The 18323-nt window shown below is 43.6% G+C and overlaps 1 protein-coding gene across 2 annotated transcripts in view; it reads right to left on the bottom strand.

Moving 5' to 3' along the window:
- The window catches only part of LOC144464792 (dachshund homolog 1-like), a 58833-nt gene extending 42134 nt beyond the window's left edge, over positions 1-16699 (bottom strand). Inside the window, exon 1 of one of the 2 annotated variants that reach the window (XR_013492382.1) lies at positions 15972-16699. Coding sequence is in view for 1 of the 2 variants with exons in the window: in XM_078172709.1 (XP_078028835.1) it covers positions 15972-16492 (521 nt within the window). In the remaining variant the exon portion in view is untranslated. The remainder of the gene's footprint in view (positions 1-15971) is intronic. The other variant, XM_078172709.1, reaches the window with a different exon arrangement.
- Between the last annotated feature and the right edge of the window lie 1624 nt (positions 16700-18323).

Raw genomic sequence — 18323 nt, 5'->3', positions numbered from 1 at the left:
GTCACATGGTGTCACATCTTGTCACATTGTGTCACACCGTGTCACTCGGTGTTACATCATGTCACATCTTGTCACATCGTGTCACATCGTGTCACATGGTGTCACATCTTGTCACATCGCTTCACATGGTGTTACATCGTTTCACATCGTTTCACATCTTGTCACATCGTTTCACATCGTGTCACACGGTGTTACATCGTTTCACATCGTGTCACATCGTGTTACATCGTTTCACATGGTGTCACATGGTGTCACATCGTTTCACATCGTTTCACATCTTGTCACATCATTTCACATCATGTCACACGGTGTCACACCGTGCCACATCGTGTCACATGGTGTCACATGGTGTCACATCTTGTCACATGGTGTTACATCGTGTCACATTGTGTCACACGGTTTACATCGTGTCACACGGTGTCACATCGTGTCACATCTTGTCACATCGTGTCATATGGTATTACATTGTTTCACATCGTGTCACATCTTGTCACATGGTTTTACATCATGTCACATCGCGTCACATTGTGTTACATGATGTCACATCGTGTCACATCGTGTCACATGATGTCACATCCTGTCACATCTTGTCACATGGTGTTACATCGTGTCACATCTTGTCACATCGTGTCACACCGTGTCACACGGTGTTACATCATGTCACATTTTGTCACATGGTGTTACATCGTTTCACATCATGTCACATGGTGTTACATCGTTTCACATCGTTTCACATCGTGTCCCACCGTGTCACACCGTGTCACACGGTGTTACTGAAACGATGTGAAACAATGTAATACCATATGACACGATGTGACAAGATGTGACATCATGTGACACGATGTGACAAGATGTGACACGATGTAACACTGTGTGACACGATGTAACACCGTGTGACACGGTGTGACACGATGTGAAACGATGTGACACGATGTGAAACGATGTAACACCATGTGACATGATGTGAAACGATGTAACAGCATGTGACAAGATGTGACACGATGTAACACCCTGTGACACGGTGTGACACGATGTGACAAGATGTGAAACGATGTGACACGATGTAACACCATGTGACAAGATGTGACACGATGTGAAATGATGTGAAACGATGTGACAAGATGTGACATAATGTGAAACGATGTAATACCATGTGACACGATGTGACATCATGTGACACGATGTGACACGATGTGACAAGATGTGACACGATGTGAAACGATGTGAAACAATGTAATACCATATGACACGATGTGACAAGATGTGACACCATGTGACACCATGTGACACGATGTAACACCGTGTGACACGGTGTCACAAGATGTGACAAGATGTGACATCATGTGACACGATGTAACACCGTGTGACACGGTGGGACACGATGTGTCACATGATGTCACATCTTGTGACACCGTGTCACACGGTGTTACATCGTGTCACATGGTGTCACATGGTGTCACATCTTGTCACATCGTGTCATATGGTATTACATTGTTTCACATCGTTTCACATCGTGTCACATCTTGTCACATCGTGTCACATCGTGTCACATGATGTCACATCGTGTCACATGGTATTACATCGTTTCACATTATGTCACATCTTGTCACATCGTTTCACATCGTGTCACACCGTGTCACACGGTGTTACATCGTGTCACACAGTGTTACATCGTGTCACATCTTGTCACATCGTGTCACATGATGTCACATCTTGTCACATCGTGTCATATGGTATTACATTGTTTCACATCGTTTCACATCGTTTCACATCGTGTCACATCTTGTCACATGGTGTTACATCGTGTCACATCGTGTTACATGATGTCACATCTTGTCACATGGTGTCACATGGTGTCACATCTTGTCACATTGTGTCACATGGTGTCACATCTTGTCACATTGTGTCACATGGTGTCACATCTTGTCACATCGTGTCACACCGTGTCACAGGGTGTTACATCGTGTCACATCTTGTCACATGGTGTCACATCTTGTCACATCTTTTCACATTGTGTTACATCCTGTCACATGGTGTCACATCTTGTCACATTGTGTCACATGGTGTCACATGGTGTCACATCGTGTCACACCGTGTCACAGGGTGTTACATCGTGTCACATCTTGTCACATGGTGTTACATCGTTTCACATCATGTCACATGGAGTTACATCGTTTCACATCGTTTCACATCATGTCACATGGTGTTACATCGTTTCACATCGTTTCACATCATGTCACATGGTGTTACATCGTTTCACATCGTTTCACATCTTGTCACATGGTGTTACATCGTTTCACATCATGTCACATGGTGTTACATCGTTTCACATCGTTTCACATCATGTCACATGGTGTTACATCGTTTCACATCGTTTCACATCTTGTCACATCGTGTCACACCGTGTCACAGGGTGTTACATCGTGTCACATCTTGTCACATGGTGTTACATCGTTTCACATCATGTCACATGGTGTTACATCGTTTCACATCGTGTCACATCGTTTCACATCGTGTCACACCGTGTCACACGGTGTTACATCGTGTCACACGGTGTTACATCGTGTCACATCTTGTCACATGATGTCACATCTTGTCACATGATGTGACATGATGTGACACCATGTGACATCATGTAACACGATGTGACACGATGTAACACCATGTGACAAGATGTGACACGATGTGAAACGATGTGAAATGATGTGAAACAATGTAATACCATATGATACGAGGTGACAAGATGTGACATCATGTGACACGATGTAAACCATGTGACACGGTGTGACAAGATGTGACATCATGTGAGAAGATGTGACAAGATGTGACACGATGTAACACCGTGTGACACGGTGTGACAAGATGTGACATGATGTGAAACGATGTAACACGATGTGAAACGATGTAACACCATGTGACATGATGTGAAACGATGTAACACCATGTGACAAGATATGACACGATGTAACACCCTGTGACACGGTGTGACACGATGTGACAAGATGTGACACCATGTGACACAATGTGACAAGATGTGACACCATGTGACACAATGTGACAAGATGTGAAAAGATGTGACACCATGTGACACCATGTGACAAGATGTGACACGATGTGACACGATGTAACACCGTGTGACACGATGTAACACCGTGTGACACGGTGTGACACGATGTGAAACGATGTAACACCATGTGACATGATGTGAAATGATGTAATACCATGTGACAAGATGTGACACGATGTAACACCATGTGACACCATGTGACACAATGTGACAAGATGTGGCACCATGTGACACCATGTGACACAATGTGACAAGATGTGACACCATGTGACACGATGTGACACCATGTGACAAGATGTGACACCATGTGACACCATGTGACACCATGTGACAAGATGTGACACCATGTGACACCATGTGACACCATGTGACACGATGTGACACCATGTGACAAGATGTGACACCATGTGACACGATGTGACACGATGTGACACGATGTGACACCATGTGACAAGATGTGACACCATGTGACACGATGTGACACAACAGGTGAGAAACCAAAACAACAAATGTTTTTACAATAAATAAATATTTACACACAGGTCACTGAACACATCTGACACACCCACTGAACAGAGAAACCCTGAAGCCTGGTGCAGTAACTGGTTCCAGTAGACCAGTACAGTAAACTGGTTCCAGTAGACCAGTACAGCAAACTGGTGCAGAGACTGGTTCGAGTAGAGCAGTACAGAAAACTGGTGCAGAGACTGGTTCCAATAGACCAGTACAACAAACTGGTTCCAGTAGACCGGTACAGTAAACTGGTGCAGTAACTGGTTCCAGTAGACCAGTACAGTAAACTGGTGCAGTAACTGGTTCCAGTAGACCAGTAAAGTAAACTGGTGCAGTAACCGGTTCCAGTAGACCAGTACAGTAAACTGGTGCAGTAACTGGTTCCAGTAGACCAGTACAGTAAACTGGTTCCAGTAGACCAGTACAGCAAACTGGTGCAGAGACTGGTTCGAGTAGAGCAGTACAGAAACCTGGTGCAGAGACTGGTTCCAATAGACCAGTACAACAAACTGGTTCCAGTAGACCGGTACAGCAAACTGGTGCAGTAACTGGTTCCAGTAGACCAATACAGTAAACTGGTGCAGTAACTAGTTCCAGTAGACCAGTACAACAAACTGGTTCCAGTAGAGCAGTACAGTAAACTGGTGCAGTAACTAGTTCCAGTAGACCAGTACAACAAACTGGTTCCAGTAGACTAGTGCAGTAAACTGGTGTAGCAACTGGTTTCAATAAACCAGTTCCAGTAGACCAGTACAGCAAACTGGTCCAGTAACTGGTTCAAGTAGACCAGTACAGCAAACTGGTGCAGTAACTGGTTCCAGTAGACCAGTACAGCAAACTGGTGCAGTAACTGGTTCCAATAGACCAGTACAGCGAACTGGTGCAGTAACTGGTTCCAGTAGACCAGTATAGCAAACTGGTGCAGAGACTGGTTTCGGTAGACCAGTACAGTAAACTGGTTCCAGTAGACCAGCACAGTAAACTGGTGCAGAGACCGGTTTCAGTAGGCCAGTACAGGAAACTGGTGGAGAGACTAGTTTCAGCAGACCAGTACAGTAAACTGGTTCCAGTAAACCATTACATTAAATTAGTGCAGTAACTGGTTCCAGTAGACCAGTGAAGTAAATTAGTACAGTAACTGGTTCTAGTTGACCAGTACAACAAACTGGTGCAGTAACTGGTTCCAGTAGATTATTACAGTAAACTGGTGCAGTAACTGGTTCCAGTAGACCAGTACAGTAAACTGGTTCCTGCAGATCAGTACAGTAAACTGGTGCAGTAACTGGTTCCAGTAGACCAGTACAGCAAACTGGTGCAGTAAGTATTTACAGTAAACCAATACAGTAAACTGGTGCAGTACGTAGTGCCAGTACACCAGTACAGTAAACTGGTGCAGTAACAAGTTCCAATAGACCAGTACAGTAAACTGGTTCCAGTAGACCAGTACAGTAAACTGGTGCAGAGACTGGTTTCAGTAGACCAGTACAGTAAACTGGTGCAGAGACTGGTTTCAGTAGACCAGTAAAGTAAACTGGTTCCAGTAGACTAGTACAGTAAACTGGTGCAGAGACTGGTTCCAGTAGAGCAGTACAGTAAACTGGTTCCAGCAGACCAGTACAGTAAACTGGTGCAGTAACTGGTTCCAGTAGACCAGTACAACAAACTGGTTCCAGTAGACCAGTACAGCAAACTGGTGCAGTAACTGGTTTCAGTAGACCAGTACAACAAACTGGTTCCAGTAGACCAGTACAGCAACCTGGTGCAGAGACTGGTTCCAATAGACTAGTACAGTAAACTGGTTCCAGTAGACCAGTACAGTAAACTGGTGCAGTAACTGGTTCCAGTAGACCAGTACAGCAAACTGGTGCAGAGACTGGTTCCAATAGACTAGTACAGCAAACTGGTTCCAATAGACCAGTACAGTAAACTGGTGTAGCGACTGGTTTCAGTAAATCAGTACAGTAAACTGGTTCCAGTAGACCAGTACAGTAAACCAGTTCTAGCAATCCAGTACAGTAAACTGGTCCCAGTAGACCAGTAGAGTAAACTGGTTCTAGGAGACCAGTACAGAAAACTGGTTCCAGTAGACCAGTACAGCAAACTGGTGCAGTAACTGGTTCCAGTAGACCAGTAAAGTAAACTGGTGTAGTAACTGATTCCAATAGACCAGTACAGCAAACTGGTCCAGTAACTGGTTCCAGTAGACCAGTAAAGTAAACTGGTGCAGTAACTGGTTCCAATAGACCAGTACAACAAACTGGTGCAGTAACTGGTTCTAATAGACCAGTACAGTAAAGTGGTGCAGTAACTGGTTTCAGTAGACCAGTACAGTAAACCAGTTCTAGCAAAACAGTACAGTAAACTAGTTGAAGTAGACCAGTACAGCAAACTGGTGCAGTAACTGGTTCCAATAGACCAGTACAGGAAAATGGTTCTTGTAGACCAGTACAGTAAACCAGTACAGCAAACCAGTACAGTAAAGTGGTTCAAGTAGACTGTACAGCAAACTGGCGCAGTAACTGGTTCCAGTAGACCAGTACTGCAAACTGGTGCAGTAACTGGTTCCAGTAGACCAGTACAGTAAACTGGTGCAGTAACTGGTTCCAGTAGATCAGTACAGCAAACTGGTGCAGTAACTGGTTTCAGTAGACCAGTACAGCAAACTGGTGCAGTAACTAGTTACAGTAGACCAGTACAGCAAACTGGTGCAGGAACTGGTTCCAGTAGACCAGTACAGCAAACTGGTGCAGTAACTGCTTCCAATAGACCAGTATAGCAAACTGGTGCAGAGACTGGTTCCAATAGACCAGTACAGTAAACTGGTTCCAGTAGACCAGTACAGTAAACTGGTGCAGAGACTGGTTTCAGTAGACCAGTACAGTTAACTGGTTCCAGTAGACTATTACAGTAAACTGGTGCAGTAACTGCTTCCAATAGACCAGTATAGCAAACTTGTGCAGTAACTGGTTCCAGTAGACCAGTACAGTAAACTGGTTCCAGTAGACCAGTACAGTAAACTGGTGCAGAGACTGGTTCCAATAGACCAGTACAACAAACTGGTTCCAGTAGACCGGTACAGCAAACTGGTGCAGTAACTGGTTCCAATAGACCAGTACAACAAACTGGTGCAGTAACTGGTTCCAGTAGACCAGTACAGAAAACTGGTGCAGAGACTGGTTCCAATAGACCAGTACAACAAACTGGTTCCAGTGGACCAGTACAGCAAACTGGTGCAGTAACTGGTTCCAGTAGACCAGTATAGCAAACTGGAGCAGAGACTGGTTCCAGTAGACCAGTACAGTAAACTGGTTCCAGTAGACCAGTACAGTAAACTGGTGCAGAGACTGGTTTCAGTAGACCAGTACAGGAAACTGGTGGAGAGACTGGTTTCAGTAGATCAGTACAGGAAACTGGTGGAGAGACTGGTTTCAGTAGACCAGTACAGTAAACTGGTTCCAGTAAACCAGTACAGTAAACTGGTGCAGTAACTGGTTCCAGTAGACTAGTACAGTAAACTGGTGCAGAGACTGGTTCCAGTAGAGCAGTACAGTAAACTGGTTCCAGTAGACCAGTACAGCAAACTGGTGCAGTAACTGGTTCCATTAGACCAGTACGACAAACTGGTTCCAATAGACCAGTACAACAAACTGGTGCAGTAACTGGTTCCAGTAGACCAGTACAGTAAACTGGTGCAGAGACTGGTTCCAATAGACCAGTACAACAAACTGATTCCAGTGGACCAGTACAGCAAACTGGTATCAGAGACTGGTTTCAGTAGACCAGTACAGGAAACTGGTGGAGAGACTGCTTTAAGTAGACCAGTACAGTAAACTGGTTCCAGTAAACCAGTACAGTAAACTGGTGCAGTAACTGGTTCCAGTTGACCAGTACAACAAACTGGTGCAGTAACTGGTTCCAGTAGACTAGTACAGTAAACTGGTGCAGTAACTGGTTCCAGTAGACTAGTACAGTAAACTGGTGCAGTAACTGGTTCCAGTAGACCAGTACAGTAAACTAGTGCAGTAACTGGTTGAAGTAGACCAGTACAGCAAACTGGTGCAGTAAGTAGTTCCAGTAGACCAATACAGTAAACTGGTGCAGTAACTGGTTCCAGTAGACCAGTACAGTAAACTGGTTCCTGCAGGTCAGTACAGTAAACTAGTGCAGTAACTGGTTCAAGTAGACCAGTACAGTAAACTGGTGCAGTGAGTAGTTCCAGTACACCAGTACAGTAAACTGGTGCAGTAACTGGTTCCAATAGACCAGTACAGTAAACTGGTGGAGAGACTGGTTTCAGTAGATCAGTACAGTAAACTGGTTCCAGTAAACCAGTACAGTAAACTGGTGCAGTAACTGGTTCCAATAGACCAGTACAGTAAACTGGTGCGGTAAGTAGTTCCAGTACACCCGTACAGTAAACTGGTGCAGTAACAGGTTCCAATAGACCAGTACAGTAAACTGGTTCCAGTAGACCAGTACAGTAAACTGGTGCAGAGACTGGTTTCAGTAGACCAGTACAGTAAACTGGTGCAGAGACTGGTTTCAGTAGAGCAGTACAGTATACTGGTTCCAGTAGACCAGTACAGTAAACTGGTGCAGAGACTGGTTTCAGTAGACCAGTACAGTAAACTGGTGCAGAGACTGGTTTCAGTAGAGCAGTACAGTATACTGGTTCCAGTAGACCAGTACAGTAAACTGGTGCAGTAACTGGTTCCAGTAGACTAGTACAACAAACTGGTTCCAGTAGACCAGTACAGTAAACTGGTTCAGAGACTGGTTCCAGTAGACCAGTACAACAAACTGGTTCCAGTAGACCAGTACAGTAAACTGGTGCAGAGACTGGTTCCAGTAGAGCAGTACAGTATACTGGTTCCAGTAGACCAGTACAGTAAACTGGTGCAGTAACTGGTTCCAGTAGACCAGTACAACAAACTGGTTCCAGTAGACCAGTACAGTAAACTGGTGCAGAGACTGGTTCCAGTAGAGCAGTACAGTATACTGGTTCCAGTAGACCAGTACAACAAACTGGTTCCAGTAGACCAGTACAGTAAACTGGTGCAGAGACTGGTTCCAGTAGAGCAGTACAGTATACTGGTTCCAGTAGACCAGTACAGCAAACTGGTGCAGTAACTGGTTCCAGTAGACCAGTACAACAAACTGGTTCCAGTAGACCAGTACAGTAAACTGGTCCAGTAACTGGTTTCAATAGACCAGTACAACAAACTGGTTCCAGTAGACCAGTACAGCAACCTGGTGCAGAGACTGGTTCCAATAGACTAGTACAGTAAACTCGTTCCAGTAGACCAGTACAGTAAACTGGTGCAGTAAATGGTTCCAGTAGACCAGTACAGCAAACTGGTGCAGTAAGTGGTTCCAGTAGACCAGTACAACAAACTGGTGCAGTAACTAGTTCCAGTAGACCAGTACAGTAAACCAGTTCTAGCAATCCAGTACAGTAAACTGGTTCCAGTAGACCAGTAGAGTAAACTGGTTCTAGGAGACCAGTACAGAAAACTGGTTCCAGTAGACCAGTACAGCAAACTGGTCCAGTAACTGGTTCCAGTAGACCAGTAAAGTAAACTGGTGCAGTACCTGGTTCCAATAGACCAGTACAGCAAACTGGTCCAGTAACTGGTTCCAGTAGACCAGTAAAGTAAACTGGTGCAGTAACTGGTTCCAATAGACTAGTACAACAAACTGGTGCAGTAACTGGTTTCAGTAGACCAGTACAGTAAACCAGTTCTAGCAAACCAGTACAGTAAACTGGTTGAAGTAGACCAGTACAGCAAACTGGTGCAGTAACTAGTTCCAGTAGACCAGTACAGCAAACTGGTGCAGGAACTGGTTCCAATAGACCAGTACAGTGAAGTGGTACAGTAACTGGTTTCAGTAGACCAGTACAGTAAATCAGTTCTAGCAAACCAGTACAGTAAACTGGTGCAGTAACTGGTTCCAGTTGACCAGTACAGCAAACTGGTGCAGTAACTGGTTCCAATAGACCAGTACAGCAAACTGGTGCAGTAACTGGTTCCAATAGACCAGTACAGTGAAGTGGTGCAGTAACTGGTTTCAGTAGACCAGTACAGTTAACTGGTTCCAGTAGACCAGTACAGTAAACTGGTGCAGAGACTGGTTCCAGTAGACCAGTATAGCAAACTGGTGCAGTAACTGGTTCCAATAGACCAGTACAGTAAACTGGTTCCAGTAGACTAGTACAGTAAAATGGTGCAGAGACTGGTTCCAGTAGAGCAGTACAGTAAACTGGTGCAGTAACTGGTTCCAGTAGACCAGTACAACAAACTGGTTCCAGTAGACCAGTACGACAAACTGGTTCCAGTAGACCAGTACAGTAAACTGGTGCAGTAACTGGTTCCAGTAGACCAGTACAACAAACTGTTGCAGTAACTGGTTCCAGTAGACCATTACAGTAAACTGGTTCTAGTAGACCATTACAGTAAACTGGTTCTAGTAGACCAGTACAGTAAAGTGGTGCAGTAACTGGTTTCAGTAGACCAGTACAGTAAACCAGTTCTAGCAAAACAGTACAGTAAACTAGTTGAAGTAGACCAGTACAGCAAACTGGTGCAGTAACTGGTTCCAATAGACCAGTACAGGAAAATGGTTCTTGTAGACCAGTACAGTAAACCAGTACAGCAAACCAGTACAGTAAAGTGGTTCAAGTAGACTGTACAGCAAACTGGCGCAGTAACTGGTTCCAGTAGACCAGTACTGCAAACTGGTGCAGTAACTGGTTCCAGTAGACCAGTACAGTAAACTGGTGCAGTAACTGGTTCCAGTAGATCAGTACAGCAAACTGGTGCAGTAACTGGTTTCAGTAGACCAGTACAGCAAACTGGTGCAGTAACTAGTTACAGTAGACCAGTACAGCAAACTGGTGCAGGAACTGGTTCCAGTAGACCAGTACAGCAAACTGGTGCAGTAACTGCTTCCAATAGACCAGTATAGCAAACTGGTGCAGAGACTGGTTCCAATAGACCAGTACAGTAAACTGGTTCCAGTAGACCAGTACAGTAAACTGGTGCAGAGACTGGTTTCAGTAGACCAGTACAGTTAACTGGTTCCAGTAGACTATTACAGTAAACTGGTGCAGTAACTGCTTCCAATAGACCAGTATAGCAAACTTGTGCAGTAACTGGTTCCAGTAGACCAGTACAGTAAACTGGTTCCAGTAGACCAGTACAGTAAACTGGTGCAGAGACTGGTTCCAATAGACCAGTACAACAAACTGGTTCCAGTAGACCGGTACAGCAAACTGGTGCAGTAACTGGTTCCAATAGACCAGTACAACAAACTGGTGCAGTAACTGGTTCCAGTAGACCAGTACAGAAAACTGGTGCAGAGACTGGTTCCAATAGACCAGTACAACAAACTGGTTCCAGTGGACCAGTACAGCAAACTGGTGCAGTAACTGGTTCCAGTAGACCAGTATAGCAAACTGGAGCAGAGACTGGTTCCAGTAGACCAGTACAGTAAACTGGTTCCAGTAGACCAGTACAGTAAACTGGTGCAGAGACTGGTTTCAGTAGACCAGTACAGGAAACTGGTGGAGAGACTGGTTTCAGTAGATCAGTACAGGAAACTGGTGGAGAGACTGGTTTCAGTAGACCAGTACAGTAAACTGGTTCCAGTAAACCAGTACAGTAAACTGGTGCAGTAACTGGTTCCAGTAGACTAGTACAGTAAACTGGTGCAGAGACTGGTTCCAGTAGAGCAGTACAGTAAACTGGTTCCAGTAGACCAGTACAGCAAACTGGTGCAGTAACTGGTTCCATTAGACCAGTACGACAAACTGGTTCCAATAGACCAGTACAACAAACTGGTGCAGTAACTGGTTCCAGTAGACCAGTACAGTAAACTGGTGCAGAGACTGGTTCCAATAGACCAGTACAACAAACTGATTCCAGTGGACCAGTACAGCAAACTGGTATCAGAGACTGGTTTCAGTAGACCAGTACAGGAAACTGGTGGAGAGACTGCTTTAAGTAGACCAGTACAGTAAACTGGTTCCAGTAAACCAGTACAGTAAACTGGTGCAGTAACTGGTTCCAGTTGACCAGTACAACAAACTGGTGCAGTAACTGGTTCCAGTAGACTAGTACAGTAAACTGGTGCAGTAACTGGTTCCAGTAGACTAGTACAGTAAACTGGTGCAGTAACTGGTTCCAGTAGACCAGTACAGTAAACTAGTGCAGTAACTGGTTGAAGTAGACCAGTACAGCAAACTGGTGCAGTAAGTAGTTCCAGTAGACCAATACAGTAAACTGGTGCAGTAACTGGTTCCAGTAGACCAGTACAGTAAACTGGTTCCTGCAGGTCAGTACAGTAAACTAGTGCAGTAACTGGTTCAAGTAGACCAGTACAGTAAACTGGTGCAGTGAGTAGTTCCAGTACACCAGTACAGTAAACTGGTGCAGTAACTGGTTCCAATAGACCAGTACAGTAAACTGGTGGAGAGACTGGTTTCAGTAGATCAGTACAGTAAACTGGTTCCAGTAAACCAGTACAGTAAACTGGTGCAGTAACTGGTTCCAATAGACCAGTACAGTAAACTGGTGCGGTAAGTAGTTCCAGTACACCCGTACAGTAAACTGGTGCAGTAACAGGTTCCAATAGACCAGTACAGTAAACTGGTTCCAGTAGACCAGTACAGTAAACTGGTGCAGAGACTGGTTTCAGTAGACCAGTACAGTAAACTGGTGCAGAGACTGGTTTCAGTAGAGCAGTACAGTATACTGGTTCCAGTAGACCAGTACAGTAAACTGGTGCAGAGACTGGTTTCAGTAGACCAGTACAGTAAACTGGTGCAGAGACTGGTTTCAGTAGAGCAGTACAGTATACTGGTTCCAGTAGACCAGTACAGTAAACTGGTGCAGTAACTGGTTCCAGTAGACTAGTACAACAAACTGGTTCCAGTAGACCAGTACAGTAAACTGGTGCAGAGACTGGTTCCAGTAGACCAGTACAACAAACTGGTTCCAGTAGACCAGTACAGTAAACTGGTGCAGAGACTGGTTCCAGTAGAGCAGTACAGTATACTGGTTCCAGTAGACCAGTACAGTAAACTGGTGCAGTAACTGGTTCCAGTAGACCAGTACAACAAACTGGTTCCAGTAGACCAGTACAGTAAACTGGTGCAGAGACTGGTTCCAGTAGAGCAGTACAGTATACTGGTTCCAGTAGACCAGTACAACAAACTGGTTCCAGTAGACCAGTACAGTAAACTGGTGCAGAGACTGGTTCCAGTAGAGCAGTACAGTATACTGGTTCCAGTAGACCAGTACAGCAAACTGGTGCAGTAACTGGTTCCAGTAGACCAGTACAACAAACTGGTTCCAGTAGACCAGTACAGTAAACTGGTCCAGTAACTGGTTTCAGTAGACCAGTACAACAAACTGGTTCCAGTAGACCAGTACAGCAACCTGGTGCAGAGACTGGTTCCAATAGACTAGTACAGTAAACTCGTTCCAGTAGACCAGTACAGTAAACTGGTGCAGTAAATGGTTCCAGTAGACCAGTACAGCAAACTGGTGCAGTAAGTGGTTCCAGTAGACCAGTACAACAAACTGGTGCAGTAACTAGTTCCAGTAGACCAGTACAGTAAACCAGTTCTAGCAATCCAGTACAGTAAACTGGTTCCAGTAGACCAGTAGAGTAAACTGGTTCTAGGAGACCAGTACAGAAAACTGGTTCCAGTAGACCAGTACAGCAAACTGGTCCAGTAACTGGTTCCAGTAGACCAGTAAAGTAAACTGGTGCAGTACCTGGTTCCAATAGACCAGTACAGCAAACTGGTCCAGTAACTGGTTCCAGTAGACCAGTAAAGTAAACTGGTGCAGTAACTGGTTCCAATAGACTAGTACAACAAACTGGTGCAGTAACTGGTTTCAGTAGACCAGTACAGTAAACCAGTTCTAGCAAACCAGTACAGTAAACTGGTTGAAGTAGACCAGTACAGCAAACTGGTGCAGTAACTAGTTCCAGTAGACCAGTACAGCAAACTGGTGCAGGAACTGGTTCCAATAGACCAGTACAGTGAAGTGGTACAGTAACTGGTTTCAGTAGACCAGTACAGTAAATCAGTTCTAGCAAACCAGTACAGTAAACTGGTGCAGTAACTGGTTCCAGTTGACCAGTACAGCAAACTGGTGCAGTAACTGGTTCCAATAGACCAGTACAGCAAACTGGTGCAGTAACTGGTTCCAATAGACCAGTACAGTGAAGTGGTGCAGTAACTGGTTTCAGTAGACCAGTACAGTTAACTGGTTCCAGTAGACCAGTACAGTAAACTGGTGCAGAGACTGGTTCCAGTAGACCAGTATAGCAAACTGGTGCAGTAACTGGTTCCAATAGACCAGTACAGTAAACTGGTTCCAGTAGACTAGTACAGTAAAATGGTGCAGAGACTGGTTCCAGTAGAGCAGTACAGTAAACTGGTGCAGTAACTGGTTCCAGTAGACCAGTACAACAAACTGGTTCCAGTAGACCAGTACGACAAACTGGTTCCAGTAGACCAGTACAGTAAACTGGTGCAGTAACTGGTTCCAGTAGACCAGTACAACAAACTGTTGCAGTAACTGGTTCCAGTAGACCATTACAGTAAACTGGTTCTAGTAGACCAGTACAGTAAACCAGTTCTAACAAACCAGTACAGTAAACTGGTTCCAGTAGACCAGTACAGCAAACTAGTGCAGTAACTGGTTCCAATAGACCAGTACAGTAAACTGGTGCAGTAACTGGTTCCAGTAGACCAGTACAACAAACTGTTGCAGTAACTGGTTCCAGTAGACCATTACAGTAAACTGGTTCTAGTAGACCAGTACAGTAAACCAGTTCTAACAAACCAGTACAGTAAACTGGTTCCAGTAGACCAGTACAGCAAACTAGTGTAGTAACTGGTTCCAATAGACCAGTACAGTAAACTGGTGCAGTAACTGGTTCCAATAAAATTCCAAATAAATTTCATACATTTAAAAAAAAGCAGCAGGACGACGTTCCGTGAAACAACAGAACCAGTTCCTCTCAGTCACTGGTTCCCAGTCAAACTACCAGTGTGATAAATCATTAACAGGACAGCAGACATTTTATAGGACATAAAATGACACATGTAATATTCTGAGTATTGTCTGAAGGAGTTGTTTGTTGTCATCACAGTTTGAAGTTAAATTAAAAACATAATTAATATTAAATCACATGTTAACAGTCAGACTGTGTCAGAGATCAAAACACTGATCGATCAGATCAATGAGCTCCGTCCGAGGATTTTAATAAACGATCAGAGTTCAGTATTGTTTCAGTTATTAGAAGATTACATCATCAGTTCAAACTGTTCACAGGCTTTAATTCTATCTTTATTATTAAAGTTAATTATCAATACATCAGTCAGAGCTGCACCAAATCAATCGGCGACGACTCACATCATTGATTCACATTATTTCTTTATCAAATCAGAAGAAGTGATTCCAGACTTCCCGTTTTATTTCACACAATATGTTTCATTAATTACAACATTATTTCTAGAAAAAAATCGTGAATTAGAAAATAATCAGCAGAGTAATCAATTAGGAAATTATTGATTAATCTCCACACTTAATGAAACAAGTGTGATCACATCCTGCACATATTACACTTTATATTTTATATTATCATTATGTTTACTGTACTTATTATTCATACCTGGAACTATAGGCTTACACGCTATATGTATACACACACACAAACACACACACGCACGGCAGTATTTGCACAATGCTCTCGTGCAGAATATAATGTGTTTAACAATATAATCGCCTTTATTACAATATATCATGTAACTGTTTACACCTGTTAGTGACTTAATTAATAAAGTCAGTTTTAGTTTGATGGAGAAATTCGTGAGAATCAAACATTAAATTTGTTGCAGATTAATTTTCTGATCAATGAATCGTTTCTGAAGCGGATCAATATTCACTTTAACAGATTCACTGAGGTGACGTCATATTTAAAACACTATTTATTCTTATTCATATTTATGGGTTCATTACTTTGTATTAAACACACCGTGTATTAACATTAATGGATCAATAATTCAATGAGAACATAAAGAATTTACTGAGACTTTAAATGTTAAATTAAATTCACAGAAAAAAATAAATTAAATAAAAACTGATAATAATCTGTTTATTATCAGTTTTTATTTCTGACGTGATATTAAATGATTTTCTGTTTCTGTTAATTATGATTTAATTTTGTATTTAAAACAGGTGGATTCATTAAATGTGTTGTATATAATTAACCCTGTGATAAACGGAGGTGACCTGATAATAAATGTATTTGTATAATAACACAGATGATAAAAACTTTCTCCGGACACCCTCCGTGTGTCTCGGCTCACCTGGCGTTGGTGCAGTCCCGGTACAGCGTCTCGAAGTCGGCCCTGGTGATGAGCTTGCAGCGGTTGACTCCGGGCTGGATGGCTCCGAGACCCCGCAGGACGCGCACCTGCTCCACGGTGCAGACCACCGGGCTGATGTCCAGCCGCTTCAGCTTGGTGTAGACGGTGTGCAGTCCGCCCACCAGGTGCTTCAGGAACAGCTCGAACACCTGCGGCAGGCAGATCAGCTCCACGCCGTTCACCGAGAACGACGCCACCTTCACACCGTGAACTTCCACCATCTTACACTCGGTGTGCGGCGGAGCGCAGCCACCTCCGCCGCTGCCGCTGCCGCTCGTCCCGTTCACTTTGACCGGAACTCTGTCGCTCCCACCGCTCAGGAAAGCTCCGGCCAAGCGGGCAGCGGGGAGGCGCGGGGAGCTGGCCAGGTTAGGAGCGCTGTAGGGCGGGTTGGAGTGGAAGAGGGGGTCGGTGGGAGAGGTGGAGGTCCGAGACAGAGGGCTGTTAGAAGAGCCCGCCATGTTAGAGCGGGAAACAGGACAAGAAGAAGAAGAGTGACTTTATTCTTCTTCTGTGATTCTCTCACGCTCTGTCTCTCTCTGTTCCCGCCACTCCCCTTCTCGTGCTCTCTGTCCCACACACAGCCAATCAGAGTCCAGCCAATCACACGCAGGGACCGCTCACGGACAGGCCTCCCATTGGCTGAGAGAGCGCACCAGGGGTGGTGCTTATCCAACGCGAATGTGACAGGTGAGTGATTGACAGCTCATTTTGAAATTAAAAAAGCAAAAAACAATAACAAAAAAAAAAACTAAAATAACACAACTAAATAAAATAAAATAAAAAATGAATAAAATCAATGAGGAGTTTTGAATTGTTTTTAAGAATGAAGTTGAGACAATTCTACTGTTGTGTTTAAAAGTTTATCTTTAGATGTTTTTGGCCAAAATAATTTTAGCTTTAAAATGATCGTTTCATCTGCACTGCGTTCATCCTGCACGTCAGTGACGCTTCATCAATCTTTCAACTTCAACTATCGCTTCAAAAAATTTAATTTGTGCGAATACATGAAAGGCCCAAATGTGGTGTGTTTGTCACACATCGTGTCATTCAGGTCTGCCTGTGTCGGTGCATTGACTCTGTCTGTGATGTCACTGCGTTAAACTCTTATCGTGTTCCGTGTGAACATGTCATCACATTTCAGCTGCTTTCAACACGTCTGATATTTCAGCAGTTCAGCTGACACTTCGTTTATCTTCAGGTACAAACTCTGCTGCTTCAGCTGCTTTCACCTCTGACTCATCAACCAAGAATTTGACTTTAGCTTCAAACCAACGCTTCAACTTCTCAACACGACCCTTGAAACTTCCAAACACTTTGAGCCACAGATTTCCGCACTGCCTTCAGCTCCTCACTTCACTTCAGCCGACACCTCGACTGCTTTCACCCGTCAATCATCTCACAAGAAAACACCTCACAGTTTCCCTCATGTTAGTGTTTACAGCGCTGCTCGTCAGTTCCCGACAGGAAGTTTAACCTTTCTTCATTTACTATTATTTATGGAGGCATGTGACCACTGATTTTCATATTTCCACTTATTTCATACATATGTTTTAAATAGGATAATAATGATGCATTTATCTCACTAATACAGTGTCACTGATTGTCTGCTGCTGCTGCTTGTTTATTTATGAATAATTTCAGACAGTTTTTATCATTAATCGATGAGTTTTGTTCAGTTTAACGTGTTTATTATTTGTTCAGAATCATTCCCTGTTTGTATTTAAAGCTGAGCTGTTAACAGTGCAGGTCATAAATTCATATTTTTAATCTGAGGCAGAAGAAGAGACGGAGAGATGCTGCGCCTCATACATCAGCTGAGTTTCAAATTAAAGGCACTGCGTTAAATTAAAAGCATCAAATTAACCTTTACAGAGCAGAGTGAATTAAATGTCAGCAGAAAACACCTGAACACACCACATCCATAATATCTATTGATCTAATGTACCTGAACACACCATATCCATATTATCTATTGATCTAATGTACCTGAACACACCACATCCATATTATCTATTGATCTAATGTACCTGAACACACCACATCCATATTATCTATTGATCTAATGTACCTGAACACACCACATCCATATTATCTATTGAGCTAATGTACCTGAACACACCACATCCATATTATCTATTGAGCTAATGTACCTGAACACACCACATCCATATTATCTATTGATCTAATGTACCTGAACACACCACATCCATATTATCTATTGATCTAATGTACCTGAACACACCACATCCATATTACCTTTTGATCTAATGTACCTGAACACACCATATC

Source organism: Epinephelus lanceolatus, chromosome 11 (genome assembly GCF_041903045.1).
Source record: "Epinephelus lanceolatus isolate andai-2023 chromosome 11, ASM4190304v1, whole genome shotgun sequence".
Lineage (NCBI taxonomy): Eukaryota > Metazoa > Chordata > Actinopteri > Perciformes > Serranidae > Epinephelus > Epinephelus lanceolatus.
Note: the sequence above shows the minus strand (reverse complement) of the source record. Positions and strands in the feature narration are given on the sequence as shown.